This window comes from Armigeres subalbatus, chromosome 3 (genome assembly GCF_024139115.2).
Source record: "Armigeres subalbatus isolate Guangzhou_Male chromosome 3, GZ_Asu_2, whole genome shotgun sequence".
In the NCBI taxonomy this organism is placed as follows: domain Eukaryota; kingdom Metazoa; phylum Arthropoda; class Insecta; order Diptera; family Culicidae; genus Armigeres; species Armigeres subalbatus.
The window spans coordinates 327771782-327788264 of record NC_085141.1 but is presented as its reverse complement, the minus strand read 5'-3'; the positions used below and the strand labels follow the sequence as shown (position 1 = coordinate 327788264).

At 37.4% G+C, this 16483-nt stretch overlaps 1 protein-coding gene across 1 annotated transcript; it reads right to left on the bottom strand.

Annotated features, from left to right (window-relative positions):
• Positions 1–219: 219 nt before the first annotated feature.
• On the bottom strand, positions 220–16129 carry LOC134225595 (uncharacterized). Its single transcript, XM_062705794.1, has 2 exons — positions 15247–16129; positions 220–1161 (listed from the first exon to the last, which is right to left on the bottom strand). The coding sequence occupies exons 1-2, from the start codon at positions 15392–15394 to the stop codon at positions 797–799; spliced, it is 513 nt and encodes a 170-aa protein (XP_062561778.1). The 5' UTR covers positions 15395–16129; the 3' UTR covers positions 220–796.
• Positions 16130–16483: the final 354 nt, after the last annotated feature.

Genomic DNA, 16483 nt, shown 5'->3' with positions numbered 1-16483 from the left:
CTTCCGGTTATGTCACAGACATTACCCACTGTTAGTTTTTTATTTTGCTCAACAATCATACTGGAAAGAATTTATCCCGAATCATCTGTATACGAATGAGGCTAATATACGGCTATTAGATAATGGTGTATCAGAATTTTAACAATATTTCATTTGACGGTTACGTGACTTGACCTTAATGACATGGCATATGAAGGTTTCAATTAATAAGCAACATCATACACGTTCGAGTAATAACAGTTTTATTTATCTACATATCACATTCTTTAATTTTACAATAACCGATCCACGTGATTCGAGAGCAACTAAACTGCTATTGCGAAACGATCCAATTACAACAAAAAAGATCACCACTCGTTCGTCAATCAACAATTTTGACGAACCTATCAACACATCACTCATCTGCTATTGTGGCATCCATTCAGGAATTCCCACCGCCGGCCCGACCACGATCGCTATCTATCGCGATGCGGTGGCGTGTGAAAAGTTCCCACGCTCTGCTCTCCTTCGTTTTGTTTGATATGCAATTGAATAATTCTTACTAAAATCAGAATTTAGCTCTCACGTCAAATTACAACCTATCTAGATTTAAACTGAGGCACAAAAAAACGGACGCAACACATGATTTATTCATCTATCACTTGCACATTAGCCTGTGTCCGACTGGTCATAAATAGTGTAATCAACCGGTAGGCGACGTAAGTGACATTTAATAACCCTCGGTGGCCTTGATTTCAATCATAAATAAATCCAAGTATTACATCCGTAAGATTGTGCTTACAAAGTCGTTTGCCTCTTAAGGGATCCGGTAGGAGGACGACGATGCCCCCTGCAGCTGGTCCAGGATTTGCTTGTGCAGCTCGTCGATCTGCTTGTACAGGTACGAGTGCAGGTCGCCACTACCCGAATGGTTGTACGAATTTCCTCGGTTATCGAATGAAGCGATGTTTCCGTTTTTATCGATCTCCGCGTAGCTCTCGAAGTGCGATCCGGGGAATTGGTTCACTTCACGTTCGATCGTCTTGGCCGTGGCTTTACCGGCCGGATCCAAACATTCACGCGTAACTTCGATCTGGTTCAAGTTCTCGCGGGTGTTGTTCTTGACGATGATGCATTTGAACGACTCCGGAGGGCATTTTAACGTGTCGCAATAAATTGTTCCTGGAAGTAGAAGAAAAGAAATGATTCATCATTTAGGTTTTAGTTATACTAACAATTCTGTACATAAGTTATAAGAATCTAGCATATGCCCAGTTTTTACACAGAAGAATCTACCATCTTCTACAGAACTGTTAGAAAATCTAACATCCGCCGGTTGGGTGTGGTATTTATCTCATCCAGGCAGCGCCGTAGCGTGTGGTTGGCCAGGTTGGCCCTCGCCAAGGGCGCCAGCCTTCAAGGGGGCGCCAAAATTAATGTTTACTTTATAATAAATAGAACAGTTTTATTATTTAGAGGCCATATTACAAACAAACTGACTATGGGTTTGTCCAAAGATGTATGGGTATATGGTAGATATGTGTAATCTAGTAATCTATAGAGCAAAAAACAAATCGTTTTTATCATATCCACATATGGATTGTTTTTTAGTGCTATTCGGGATTCTCAGGGACTTTTGGGACCGAGTTGAAGAAGATAATTGAATAATAAATAAATCTGAGAGTTTCTTATAAAGTTAATTGAAAATCATGATGTTTGACATCCACATTTCTATTGGTATAATTTGTGGTCACTATTACGGCCACCGAGAGTCGACCCGTAGCGCTGGGTAGACACCTTTACGGGGTAAGATCTACCACGGTTGCATTGCCAGCTACAGGCAAATCCTGACCCAAAGAATACCTTCCTAATTATCCAATTCCGTGGTATTTATGAGAGTGTCGCTAAGTCGGTGGCCTCTCGTTAAGTAAGTACCACATCAACACTTCCTTCCTCTCCCTAGTTACGGTGAAGATGGGCGTGGCCAGGAGTAGTAATCCTCATGCTTTTGTTATTTTTCTTTAAGACTGGAATCAAGGACCACTCCCCTTCTTGATTTCTGATAGCATTCTAGATAAGGAACTCAAAAGTAAAACATGAGTATCACTAGTGTCCAATCTACGAATTACACCGTAACAATGCTAATGCTAATGCTAATGCTACTATTACGGCCACCGAGAGTCTTCCGAAACCGTAATGTTCCTGCAGTGAGGAATGAATAATGAAGAAATGATTCAGTTTCTTATGTTGGTTTCTTCAAAAGAATACATTCATAACCAAGTGATTGACCAAATTCCGAAGGGCTATTTGCTCCTATGATTGATACCAGGAAGTAGTGGTTTGGGTTTGAGATTTGATATGAATTTGCGTTTAATTTAGAAAAACTCCATGTAGTCCGAATAATTTTGAGTTATATCTGCGTCTTTATCGAGGAATGTCAATAACTCCCAAATATTTGCTTTGTTAGAATTGTTGGGTTTTTTCTCTTCACCCTCCTGGCTATCGATCAAATCACTCCAGAGTTAGATTCTATCGACCAAACTAGACCACCAACAAACCCAATCCAGAATAGGAATTTAATTTATCCGAATAGATCCGGTGTTAATTTCCTACACCAGCCATGATTTGACTAAGTCCGAAAGCGATTATAGCAATCGACCACCTAACCCTAGAATTTTATTAATCCAACTACATATGTCCATGGTTTGGAACTACTGACCAGACCCACTTCCGAGTTGGATTTTCCTTGATTCGAATAAGCCTGATTGTGATTCTGAGCCAATTCTGAGCATCGACCTTTTAACCCCTTTAAAGTTGGATTTGATTGGCCCAACAAGAGATCTGCAGTGCGTGGGTTTTTGAATTTGTTTTTTGGATTTCCTAAAGTAAATTTTTCGTTAAAATTTCTATGATTTTTTTATTCGAAATAAAACGAGCAATCCTTACTGTTTTAACCATTTCCGAACATAGATCACAGATGATTGCAAAAACCATAAAGGAAGTAATCGTTTAGTGCATCACGCAAAAATAATTGATTTTGAACGTCCTCCCTTCGTCACGATATATGTTTTAAACATCTAAATGTTTAATAAAATTAAAAAAATCTCAAGCCCATCTTGTTCGTTCCAATCTTCCAATTTTAATCTTCGTTACTTTAGAAATGGCCGTCAAAAGTGTCAGCATTTTTAATGAGATTCTAACCCGGCTCTACAAGTTTCCTTACATTATTTGCGTCAAAAACTATCACAAAATTAGAAATAATTTTAATGGTATTTTTTTCAATCGACATAGAACTTTCAGGTATCAGGTTCCAATAGATTCCTGAATATTGACCCAAGTAGCACTTGTAACCATTCGAAAATTGGAAAATAAATGCAATTTTACATAATTGTTACATAAAAGATGCTTGGAACATGTCAAGTCACAACACAATGAATCTAAGTTGCCGTTTAGTCATTACGTATCTAAAAGTATGAAAAATTACTTACGGGTTACAAAGTGATTCAGTTGCAACCATATTCTGAAACTTTCACTGGATTTAATGTCACAATACAGTTTTAAATTCGTTATACAAAGACAGTTGGTAACTACCCAAATGATCAAAGTGAAACAAAAAAAAGTAAAAACAATTTTATGAAGAAATTGCTATTTAAAGCATGTTTAAACCACAGATAAACAGACGTCTCACTTAGAACAAAATGCAATTAAAATAATCGTCACGGAAAAATTGACGCCCAATGCTAAATTCACTGTATGTGGTCAAGCGGCAACCAGATGGCGGTAGTGCACAAACGTCAAACACAAGCAAAATCGATCGAAGCGCCATCGGTGGCCGTTTGACCACCTACAAAAAATTAAATCAGCCGTTAAAAAGGTGAACGGTGGAACATGTGTTGAGTGAGACGTCTGTTTCTCTGTGTTTAAACCATTAATTTTTTTTAGTGGCCCCAACCATCGGTTGGCAGATTTTAATACAGAATCTGTATAAAATTTTGGCATATATAATTTCGGAAGATTTTAATACAACCATTGTATTGAAACTTTACAATTTTGTATTATTTTAACGCGGTATATGTATAAAAAGCTTCCCGAGTAGCACACATGTTGCATAAAAATCGCAGTAACTAATATGTGACCGGACTCAGTCACAATTATGTTGCTGCAACCAGTTTCACTTGACGTGTGCTGCTTGGATTACATTTCTTGTTTTAAAACCTTGCAAAATTGTATATGTTTAGATTCTATACATTAATTATTGTGAGACGTGTTTTTTGGTTGTGAGATTCAAATTGTTCTCCAAATGTAAAATTTACGCATTTGATTTCTCTTAGTATAAGAAGGGCGCCTAATAAACGATTCGCCAAGGGCACTGGGAGTCCACGCTACGGCTCTGCATCCAGGTGTCTGGTTGCAGATATTCATTTTCCCAAAGTGACCAGTGCTTATGCGAGGGACTCAGCCTACTTGTCTTACATTATCAAACATTCAAGAAAACGACCCACGTCGCATGAACAATCTGCAAAATCTGGAGAATCTATGGAATCCGTATGGAATGAAATATCTCAAAATTCTGTAACAAATCCGAATAATCAGAAGATAAAGGGGGACTTGGGCAGCTTAGAGGGTCTGCTGAAATTGGAGGATGAAGGTTTGAATTACTGTCGCCTCTCCCCACCTCGATATTGAAGGGAGGAATGGAAGGAAAATTGAAATGGGAACTAGATCCAAAAAAGCCCGTTGCTAAGAAAAACGACAACAAAACAAATGTCGTTTCCTGTTGTTGATGTGTTTGTTATTGTCCAAAGATGGTCTAGTAGCCTAAAAATTTGAACATATTGACATGAGAAGAGTGAATCCTGTACAAAATATGATCAGAACACATCGAGATAGAGAGATATCGAGATAGGGAGGTTATCGAGATGTAGAAAACCCAAATGTATGTAGATTGAAGGGACTGAGAAAACCATCGACATAGGGAGAGATATTTATCGAGATATAGAACATTGAAATGTAGTGAGTCGACTGTATTTTGAAAATCTGGACAATTTTCTTAATTATTAAAGAATCTAATCAATCTGAACGATCAACAAAAGTGAAGTTTATTTCACACTATATAACGCATAAATATTGGAAATATAAAGCATTTTATTCAACTAGGAGTTCTAAAGAAAGTGGGAATGTTTAGGATTTAATTGATCTATATGGGATAACCAATATTCAAAGTTTAAGAACATAATATACGTGTAACTCGGGCTCAAAAAGATGTACCCAAGTACAGATTCAAAGGTGGTATAGAGCCATAGAAGAAGATGAAGATTGAGAACATCGTAAGAGTAGGTAAGAGGTGAGCCAGCCTAGGGCTGAAAGCCTCTAAAATAAAGATAATAATAATAAAATCGTAAGAGTAAAATCAGCAGTGATTCAAATCGTTCGGTGATGTCAGTTTGAATATGAATCTGGAACATTCATTTTCCCAGCAGCTAGATTCAGTTTTTATACCAGTCAAATGTCAAAAAAATAAAACTGGTATAATGCAACCAGTCAAGCAGTTTGACGAACATTGACTCCACCCCCAAGAAAACGCTTCGGTTGCTGCTTTGTTGGAACGTGTGTGAAGTTGTTCAAAAAACCATTAGACAGTTGGCGGCTCGGTTGGAAAAAATTAAAACGGTTTGATTTTGGTTTGAGTTTTCGGGGGTGGAGTCAAGGTTCGCCGAACATGTTTGTGCATTTATAGTGAAGTTGCACAAACCCCCATATATTTGTTGATGGTTGGTGCTCAAGTTGGCACTTCGGTCGTTCGTGTGTGGTATTGTTGGTCGAATAAATTGATTGTTCGTGCCGCTGTTGGTAAAACTTGATGAATGTTGGAATAAACGAGAGGTGGAGTCAATGTTGGTCAAATTGCTTGACCGTGTGTACGTTCCATAACGCTCCGTTCTATTTTCTGCAGATTTGAACCACGATCGAATCACGAGATTCAAATATTTTTCAACTGTTTTGGTGTATTAATGCGTCATTTTATCTACGGAACAATCCACTTTGCAATTACCTTTGCCTTTTTTGGCAGCAACATAATGATTTCATCTAATTGCAAATTTGAAAAACATAAATGGATTACTGCTGGAGAAACCAACATGTTTGTTCTATTTTGCTCCAGATGCAAACTAGAATAGTGGTAGAAAATTTGGAATGAAGCTGAATCACTACTGATTTCACTCTAATGTCAAAAGCAATTATACCAGTTCACTTTCCAACACGGAAAGAAAAACATACACGGAACCGCAAATCAACTATGGGGTTCCTTTCACTAAAATCCACCCTTGTGTGGAAGAAGTCAAAAGTAAATAAAATGCAAAAAAAATCTGGTGAGTATTTCGCCTTTGAGCAATTCTCTGTGAAATCGAAGGTCGATTTATATTTGTATTTTTTGAAAACTTGAAAACGGCTTATCCGATCATTCTGGTGTCTTAGGCAAAGTTTTAGGTAATCAATGGTTCTATGTGAAAAAAATATACACTGTGAAAAAAAATGGTCAAACATTGAAAATGGAACTTAAAAATCGATTTTCTCAAAAACGAATTTTTCAATATTTTTTTATATGTTGTAGCAGATAATAAATGTATTATTTTGCATTATGGGTCATAATGATGAAATGATGGACAAAAAAGTTATAATTTTTTAAAATAAGTTAGTTTTTCAAAAATGGTTGAAATGTTATTTTTACGTTTTCATCAATTTGACTTTATGAAAGTACGTTGAATTTCCAATGGAAAAGGTATACATAATTTTTTTCTAAGTACAACCGTTTCTGAGATACAACGGTTTGAAGATAAAATACCGTCGTCGGGGGTGACAATGGGTCAAATGGGGGTGAGAATGGGTCACTGTTTCAACTACTTAGAAACCTTGTAGAATATATTGAATGTATCTGAGGGCAAGAATGCTAAAATATAAGAGACCTTTTTGAACGATTTTGCTCTACGACCTCCAGGCTGTCGGTGAGAGCGATGACCCATTCTCACCCCCCAGACCCATTGTCACCCCCGATGGCGGTACACCGATTTTTTTGATTTCCAGTCTTTTTCGAATGTTTTTCAAATCTATTTAACATAGAATAAAATCCCATTGAAATTCCAACACTTAAGTGGTGGAATTTCAATGGGATTGTACAAACCCGTCTTATGACAAGTGAAGACATTCCACTAAAAAGCTCAGAATAATTTTCTTAATAGAATAAAATGTTACCGCTATCATCGAAATTTATTGATTAAAATGTATGTATTGGAGCAGTGGTTCGTCATTTTCATGGTGGCATTATATCTATCTTCTATCTTCTATCTATATATATAAAAATCAATCTATGTATGTATGTTCGCTAACTACTTCTGAACCACTTGGCCGAATTCAACCAAATTTGGTACACACGTTCTCTATCCTCAGGGGAAGTTGACAAAGGGGGTGGGAGGGTCATTTAGAAAAGGGGGAGGGGTTTTGTTTAGAAAACGAACAATTATGTGTAACTTGCATCTCCTAGGACCGATTTCAATCAAATTTTGTACACATATTCAATATAAGGAGACAACCATATGAGAGTGTAATCTTTGAAAGGGGGAGGGTTCTGGAGGGAGGGGTATGGTTCAGAAAACGGGTAATTCAGAGTAAATTCTGAACCCCTGCACCGATTTCAACCAAATTTGATACAAACATTCTCTACCCTAAACAAAAGATAACAAAGCGGGTGGGGCGGTCATTGTAAAAAAAGGGAGGGTATGGGGAGGGTTGTCTTTATAAAACGAGCAATTCAGTGTAACTCCCAACCCCAGTACCCATATCAACCAAATTTTGTACACATTTTCACAAAGAGTGGTCGATCTTAGGGAAGTGTATTTGGGGAAAGAGGGAGGGGCTGGGGGAGGGTATTGTTCAGAAAACAAGCAATTCAGTGTATCTTTTGAACCCCTGGACCGATTTCATCCAAATTTGGTACACACATTCTCTATCCTAAGGAGAAAATAACAAAGGGTGGTATGATCATTGGGAAAAAGGGAGGGTAAGGGGAAGGGTTGTATTTAGAAAAGAGCAATTCAGTGTAACACCTAACTCCCAGGACCGATTTCAACCAAAATTGGTGTACACATTTTCTATCCCAAGGAGAAGATAACAAAGGAGGTGGGAGGGTCATTGGGGAAAAAGGAAGTTATGGGGAAGGTTGTCTTTAAAAAATGAGCAATTCAGTGTAACTCCCAGGATAAATTACAACCAGATTTGGTACACTTATTCTCTATTTTTGGAAGATGTTTATTGAAAAGGTAGAAGGGCCAAACAAATATATAAAAATAGATTGATACAAAGGAACAATTCTATGAGCGGTAGATCTACCTCTGTGGGTTTTGTGCTACAGCATTGGACATTTTAATTGAATAATTTACTTTTCAGTCCCTAGCAAAGCCGAATACATATAGCTATTAGCTATCTATATATCTCGGATACTTATTCAACGTATGTGACGTATGTGATTTTGTAAACAAAAATTTAAACGTTGATTTCTGCAATCTGATAGCACTCCCACGCAAACCATCGCCACATACAGGTAGGGGGAGGTTTCGGCTACATGTTCGTTGTGTTGGTTTGCGTAGGAGTGCCATCATATTTGACAAATCGACGTATGCATCTTTGTTTACAAAATCACATACGTCCTTTTGAATAAGTACCCGAGATATATAAAACTCAATGTTTGTATGTTTGTATGTATGTTTGTATGTATGTTCCAGCATAACTTCTGAACCCATTATTGTATTGTTTAGTTATCGATCAATTTAACCATTTATCGAAATTATGGTTGCCCAGTGACAAGCAATGATTAATGTGTTTCCTTCTGGATGGTGAATGTGATCCCTTCTTTAAAATAGACGTTTGCCCGGAATAAGGCATCGGTGGATGTTTTTCCTTCTTTAGAAATAAACGTTTGCCCGGAATATGGCGATTATGGGTTTGCTCCCTTCTTCAAAACCAGTCAATGTTTTCAAATGAAATCTGCCTTCTTCTGATCAAATGATGAAGTATCGATAAGAAAACGCAATTATCCTGTTGACCAATTGGTTTATTCATTTTCCGATTGTGAAAAAAAAACTGCGAATCAAACTGGCAATTCCGAGCAAGGCCGGGTACATAAAGCTAGTGAAGTGATAAAAAATACTTTGTAAAAACTAAATATTTTGTTTTTTGAAACACACACTTAGAGTCATATTTTTATGAAAGAATGAATCAACCATACTTAAATATATATTACAGCGGAAGATGAATATTAATCTCTACACAGTGAGTCAAGATGAGCAAAAATGAAAAAATTAAAAAAAGCGAAAAGGCAGGTAATTCCCGGAACGTAAATAAATTGATTTCAGATAATGATATATAATATTCTAACCAAACATAAAAATTCGTGCTACTATCGCGTGTTATAGGTAGCTAGTAGCATAGAAGAGGAAGGGAATGATTATTCATAGCCTGGAGACAATAAAATTTAGATCAGCATCAATTATAAATTAAACTGTTCCAAAAAACTCCAGTACTACTGAAAATGTTGTAAGCTAAGGGGTGATTCAAGTATGACGTATACTACTTTTCAAAGTTTTTCAACCCCCATTTCCCCTCTGTCACTATTTTTGGTATACCTACCCGACCAGTAGATAGTAACAGATTTATATCAGACCTTGTTATTCTGTTACAGTAGTTTTTCATAACAGCGGTTGTTATAAAACATGTACCATTAGTAGTTAAAATAACAAAAATTGTAACAAAATCTCTTCTAGTTTTAACAAAAACATTACTAAATATGTTATTCGTTGAACAAAAATATAACTCGTTGTGTTACATAAAAAGTGGTGAAAATAGCTTGTACTATAACAAATTATGTTCTTGAAAAGATTATGATTATCCATAAAGTAGGCAATTAACTTTGTCCAGCTGGCTCAACTTTGAATGTAGGTTCGAGTTATACTGTAGGGGGTACCTTCGTTTTTTTTCAATTTCTATCTACCAAAAATGTAGGCAATTTGTTTTCGGTAGAAATAAACATAACACATTATGTTATAATCATGTTATGACGATCATGAAACTTTCTTTCCTCCATCTTTGGCAGAGAATTTATAACAAAATTATTGCAAGTTTTGTTATTTGTAACACATACTGATATTATTGTGATAAAATTTTGTTATGACTAACTGGTCGGGTAATGTACACACTGTCACAAAATGTTAGACCCCCTGCCCCTTAAACTTTAGACGTCATTGTTGAATGACCCCTAGTGTTGAAATCAAAAGATAGATTTGAGAAATATAAAATCGGCTGAAGTTTTCAACAAAATTCACTGTTAGGACTTAACAATTTTAACTCCTGACTATATTTCTTAATTCATGTAAGCCCAAAACATAGTAAATACAAGTTCACACACTGCAACCAATAGCAAAAGGTTGAAAAATGCAAACATCCTGATGTGCAATATTGAATAAAAACCTTCCGCTGTAATATATTTCGATTTGATAACCAATTCGACCACGCTTTTATCGACGGTAAATTCTTCTCCGACATCACGAACGTACGCACTTACCGCAGTGCGAATATTGAATCCGACCACTACCTCGTTGCAGTATGTCTGCGCTCAAAACTCTCGACGGTGTACATCACGCGTCGAAGTCGTCCGCCGCGGCTAAACATTGGGCGGCTACAAAACTAGCCCAAGACTACGCGCAGCAGCTGGAAGTGGTTGAAGATGGCTGGAGAGATATTCGATCCACCATTAGAAGCACCGCAACCGCGGCACTAAGCACGGTGGCTCCGGATCAGAGAAACGACTGGTATGACGGCGAATGTGAGCAGTTATTTAAAGAGAAGAATACAGCATGGGCGAGATTGCTGCAACACCGTACGAGGGCGAACGAGGCAGATACAACCGGGTACGGAACAGACAAAACTCGATTTTTCGGAGGAAAAAGCGCCAACAGGAAGATCGAGACCGTGAAGAGACGGAGGAACTGTACCGCGCTAATAGGGTAACGGAGGTATTTTGGACCACTTTAGGAGATGACCGAACAATTTTGTTGAATAAAAGTTAGATTTTGTAATAATGCTTGATCAATTCCCTATGCAACTAAAAAGTGGTGAATGCTAGGAAGGATTTGTAGGTAAAAATGTTTTAAATCCCACCTAAAGAACCAAACTATCGTAAATTCTGAAGATATGTAAGATTTAATTTTGGACCACCTGTTTTTATTTTGGACCACCTATCGAACATATTTTGGACCACTCGAGTAATTTTGTATTGCTTACAAAGTTATGTTACTATTGGATAAAATTAGTGATCTCCAGCATTTTCGGAATTTTCCCCCTGAAAGTCTTTGTTAAGCAATACATTTTTATAAGTACTCAAAAGCTTAGAAAAATATCTACAAGCTAAGGGTATTGAAACTAATATAAATTTCAGTACCACTCGGTACAGCATCATCAAAGCAAAACAAACGTGTGGCCCATGGTCGTGATGTATGCACCAGGTCTACCCTACATATTTTTTATGTAGTTTGTTAGATCTGTTCCATTTGCGCCATTGATAGTAGTGGGTTGCCCGGTTCTTCCTTGCTCCTTGCACATTCTTTTTCAAAACGAAACATAATCGTAGAACGCGGAACTCTGGTGCATTGGCAAACAGCACGGACGGAGAGCTCTAGCAAAGATTGGTTCTTGTCGTGGAGCTTTCTCAACTATTCTGCCCACAATCGCATATTTGTCCCATATGGATAGGGATTCCAGCAAAGTTGGGACTGATATGCGATCACAGGCATACATAAAAACAGTTACATGTTGGGTTAATAGACATTTTTCTAGGGCTTACATCAATGAACGGTAATTTATAAATGCGGTATGAACAGTAATTTATGAATGGTTTGATGCTAGAGAAACAAAAGGTTGGTAAAAACAAAAATTAAAGAGATCTAGAACTTATAATAAAGATATGTCGAAAATATGTTCGGTTCAATGAATAATGAACCTAATTTGAACATGCCTCAGAATACTGTTTTAAAACTTACAATGTTTTGTTCGAGATATGAAACTGCTTCAATTAGGTTTTAATAAGTCAACAACATCATTCACATGTTTTAAGTCTTTGTACAAATAAACTTACAGCTTTTGAAAATTGACTTCAATTTTACAATGTCGTCTTAGTTTTGGTCTAATCCAGCCGGAATGGGTAAATACGTGAAAATATTCTTAATAATTGCAATATTCTATCAGAAACAAATGTAGGAAATACCTCATGGATAGTTTCTTTTTGCAATGAAATTTAGATATTGCATGTTTTATTTAGTTTTGTGTGATATAAATACAAAATTCATTTAGGTGGTCCAAAATAAGAGCCCGGTCCAAAATACAGCCGTTACCCTAAGGCAAGAAAGTTCTATGAGAAGTTGAACCGTTCACGTAAGGGCCACGTGTCACAGCCCGATATGTGCAAGGACATTAACGGGAACATTCTTAAAAATCCAAAGTTGCCCCCGGAATCAAAAGAAGCCCCGCACGACGGTACTCTGGAATGCTCTAAGTTATGCTTTCGCAGAAATTATAGGCACTCAAATATTTGCATAATGTCTGACAGTCAAGCAGCATTGAATGCTTTGAAATCAGCAACATGCAGATCTAAACTCGTTGGGGAATGTGTTCAGTCACTCCAAACCTTGGGTAGTCGTAACAATGTGAAAGTGTATTGGGTTCCTGGTCATTGTGGCATTGAAGGCAATGAACAAGCTGATATGCTGGTCAGACTTGGTTCATCTCGACAATTCATAGGTCCCGAACCATTTTGTGGGGTATCTGCGTGTTCTCTTCGAATGGAACTCAAATCTTGGGAACATTCAAAAATAGAGGACATCTGGAAAAACACCTTGATTGCGGGGCAGTCTAAATGCTTCATCACACCAAACGTATTAATCACTCGCAAAATTTTAGATCTTTCAAAAAAAAGATCTTAACACATACACAGGCCTTATAACAGGCCATTGCCCGAGCCGATATCACTTAAAGCTGTTAGGAAAACTTCAAGATGATGTATGTCGCTTCTGCGGCATACATGTAGAAGACTCGGAACATCTGTTATGCCATTGCTCGGCAATTTTTAGAAAGAGATTACAGTTTTTCAATAAGGGGCTGATAGAACCCTCAGAAGTTTGAAGAACAAGTCGCAATATGGTAGTACGATTCATCAGAACCATAATACCGCATTGGGATAACGCTGGTAGTCAAGGTAATGCAATTGCTCTAAATAGTAATGATGCATCAACTTGACAAAGCTAGATCAAATGGGGCATATATCACAATAGATCTAACAAATGGTCGCAGTGATTGAAATACCCAACAAGGGAAGAAATTCTTCGCAAATTGTTCAAAACGAGAAAGGGTCGTTTGGCCGGAAGTCATTAGGTAGGAAGCCATTTTATTGAATGTCATTTGCTTAGTTTAGCTTGATTAAATGTACACATCGTAGTTGCTAGTCGTGATTCGCCGAGAAACAACAAATATACACAGCTCAACAATCGAATAGCCATCTTATAATTAGAAAACTATTCTCAGTTTCATAAATTCAAGACCAATAACGATGCCGGCCACGTCCTCACAGTCAATTTCGGACTAGTAGAGGAAAATTAGTTCCACACTCATTGCTGCAAGACCTACACTGTTTTAAAGAAATTGACACCGAATTTATTCATTGAAATAAAATTCAAATTAGATTTTGATTGGATGTGGTTTAGATTTCATTTTCCGTTGGGACTAGGCTTTGTTCGACTGAGATTGAACTTTAATTTGAAATATTCTTAATTGAGTATTGATTTGGATAAAATTAAATTGTACTTGTATAGGGTTGTATTTGAATTGAATTCTGATTTAAATTCAGATTGAAGTGAAAGAATCAAAATGTAACATAGATTGAATTAAAATTTAATACAAATCGGATTTTGATATAATATTTATTGCACTAAAATTTAAACTTATTAGGATTTAGTTTGCAGTGGACCCGGAATGAATATGGACTAGATTTGAATTGGATTTGGATAGGATTAAATTGGATTGGATTTGGACTGAACCTGGCTTTCCTAGACCGGATCGGTTTTCAGCATGGCCTTGCTTGGAAGCCGCGCATCTTTTTCCGATAGGGTAAGGAAAGTCCCATGATAGTTCTAGTGATTGCTAGAACATGAGAAGTATAGAAAAACATAGACAAGTAGGATTATGGAACGGGCCTGCAGTTGAATCCACGAACTCTCGGGTACTTATTCAAAAGGACGTATGTGATTTTGTAAACAAAGATTCAAACGTCGATTTGTTCAATCTTATATCACTCCCATGCAAACCATCGCCACAGACAGATAGGGGAAGCCTTCGGCTACCTGTTGGTGGTGTTGGTTTGCGTGGAAGTGCCATCAGATTGGACAAATCGACGTTTGAATCTTTGTTTACAAAATCACATACGTCCTTTTGAATAAGTACCCGAGAACTCCTGCGTATTAGCAGAAGCGGTAGCCATAAGACCACCAAGCCCGATATATTAAACTTGATTGGATTGGAATTGAAATTCATCGGAATTTGATTTAGTTGGATAGAATTAGTTGAAAAGGATTTTGATGAGGTTTTTCCTTTGATTTAAATGCCAATAGATTTAAATTGAACTTGGTTCAGACTAGTCTCTGTTTTCAATTGAATTTGAATTTAAATCGGATTCAGGCTGAATTTCAATAATACAAATCTGTATAATTTCAATACAACAATTGTATTAAAATCTTCCGAAATTGTATATGCCAAATTATTATACAATTTCTGTAAGGTTCTTATGCAGAACTGTATTAAAATCTGCCATCCGCTGGTTGGGTGTGGCAATCAACTTTTTAAAAATGATGTTTGCAATGCAAAATAACTACAAAAGCACATTTTTCATATGAGATTACTAGAATCATTGGTTCATTCAGCATAAAGGTAAACTGACTTATCAATAATTACGATTATCACAATTATATGTGAACACTATCACTTGTCTTTCAAGTTCATTGAAAAATAAAAAAACAACAAAAATTTACATAAAAGAAAACAAAGAAACTGATATGGGCTCGAAAATAATCAAGTTTCATGGCCAACGAAAAACAAAACTTGATAACATCCACAACAAAGAATGTGAACACAGCCACGTGAATTTTTTGGTTGTTTATTTAAATTTCCATCACTTACCGTTCTCAATTCTAGCATTGGACTCTCCACTCAGCGTTAACAGAGAGTTCAGTTGCCTTTTTTCACGAATAGCTGCTCCTTGAACACTAGTCAGTCCCACCACGGCAAGGAACAGTCCAAGACACAAAACTACTTGTTTTGAATTCATCTTCACGCCTTTTTGCTAATTTTTTCCCTAAAAAATCTTAACACTCAAACCAGATTCTTTTGAATCACTCTTTTCACTGAAATTGACACCAGAGTTTGTACTCCAACTTTCGCCAACAACCGTCGATCGTCAAATACAGACTGACCTCGTCTAACAGCAGGTGCAGCCTATTTAAGTGCACCAAATGCTAATCGACTAACAAATTCTCAACACTCCAGCCTCCGTCAGCAGCTGTTAATTAGTTTCCCCGACGATGGGGTGAATCGTTCATCGTTTGCATCCAAAATGAATCCCGACCTCGGCAGCTTACCGCGTATCGATCACTTGCCGCCGCACTTATCGGGTGCGTAGAATCTGCCCTGCATCGCCTCAATAACCGGCATTATTCATCACCAGAGAGCTGCACGCAATTTGATAATATGGTCAATTGTTTCACGGCCCTACCTATAGAGATTCGGGTGACGAACGTGCGTCATTTTTCATCCGTACCGGGCCGGCCTGGATCACCTTTTTCGCTAGACACTAAACCGGATGTGATTGTGGATCGGTGGATCCGGCGATTCACACGCAATTGCAACGCGATATTCCGCGATTGGGCTCTATGCCATGCGGCTACAAAGTGGCGGGCAGTATGATCGCTGATGTATCGTCCAGTGTGGAAAGTTCCTGATGTGTATGCCCGGGGTTGATGAACACAAGATTGTTGAAAGCGACGCTCGACCAGAACGGTAGGCTCGCGATTGTGTGACTGTTGAGTGTTGGTTCTGAACCGAGATTTATGCTGATGAGCTATAATGGTTGGAGCACGCGGAGGAAATGCAGATAAGAACTTGAATCCGCACTGATTGATAGCGGACCGATGGAATGGGAACGCCGTTTGTTATGAGAACAGCCCTAATCCATTGACAAGATTGATGGAGAACACGAACTATTGAATATGCAAACTATTGAATTTGGAATTGTTGACTTATTTATTGAAAATAAAACAATAATCAGAAAGATTATATTTAAAAGGTTCACGATGTATGTAACTAAATGTGATTCATGCTTATAACGCTTGTAATGCTATTCTCATCCCGGAAATAATTA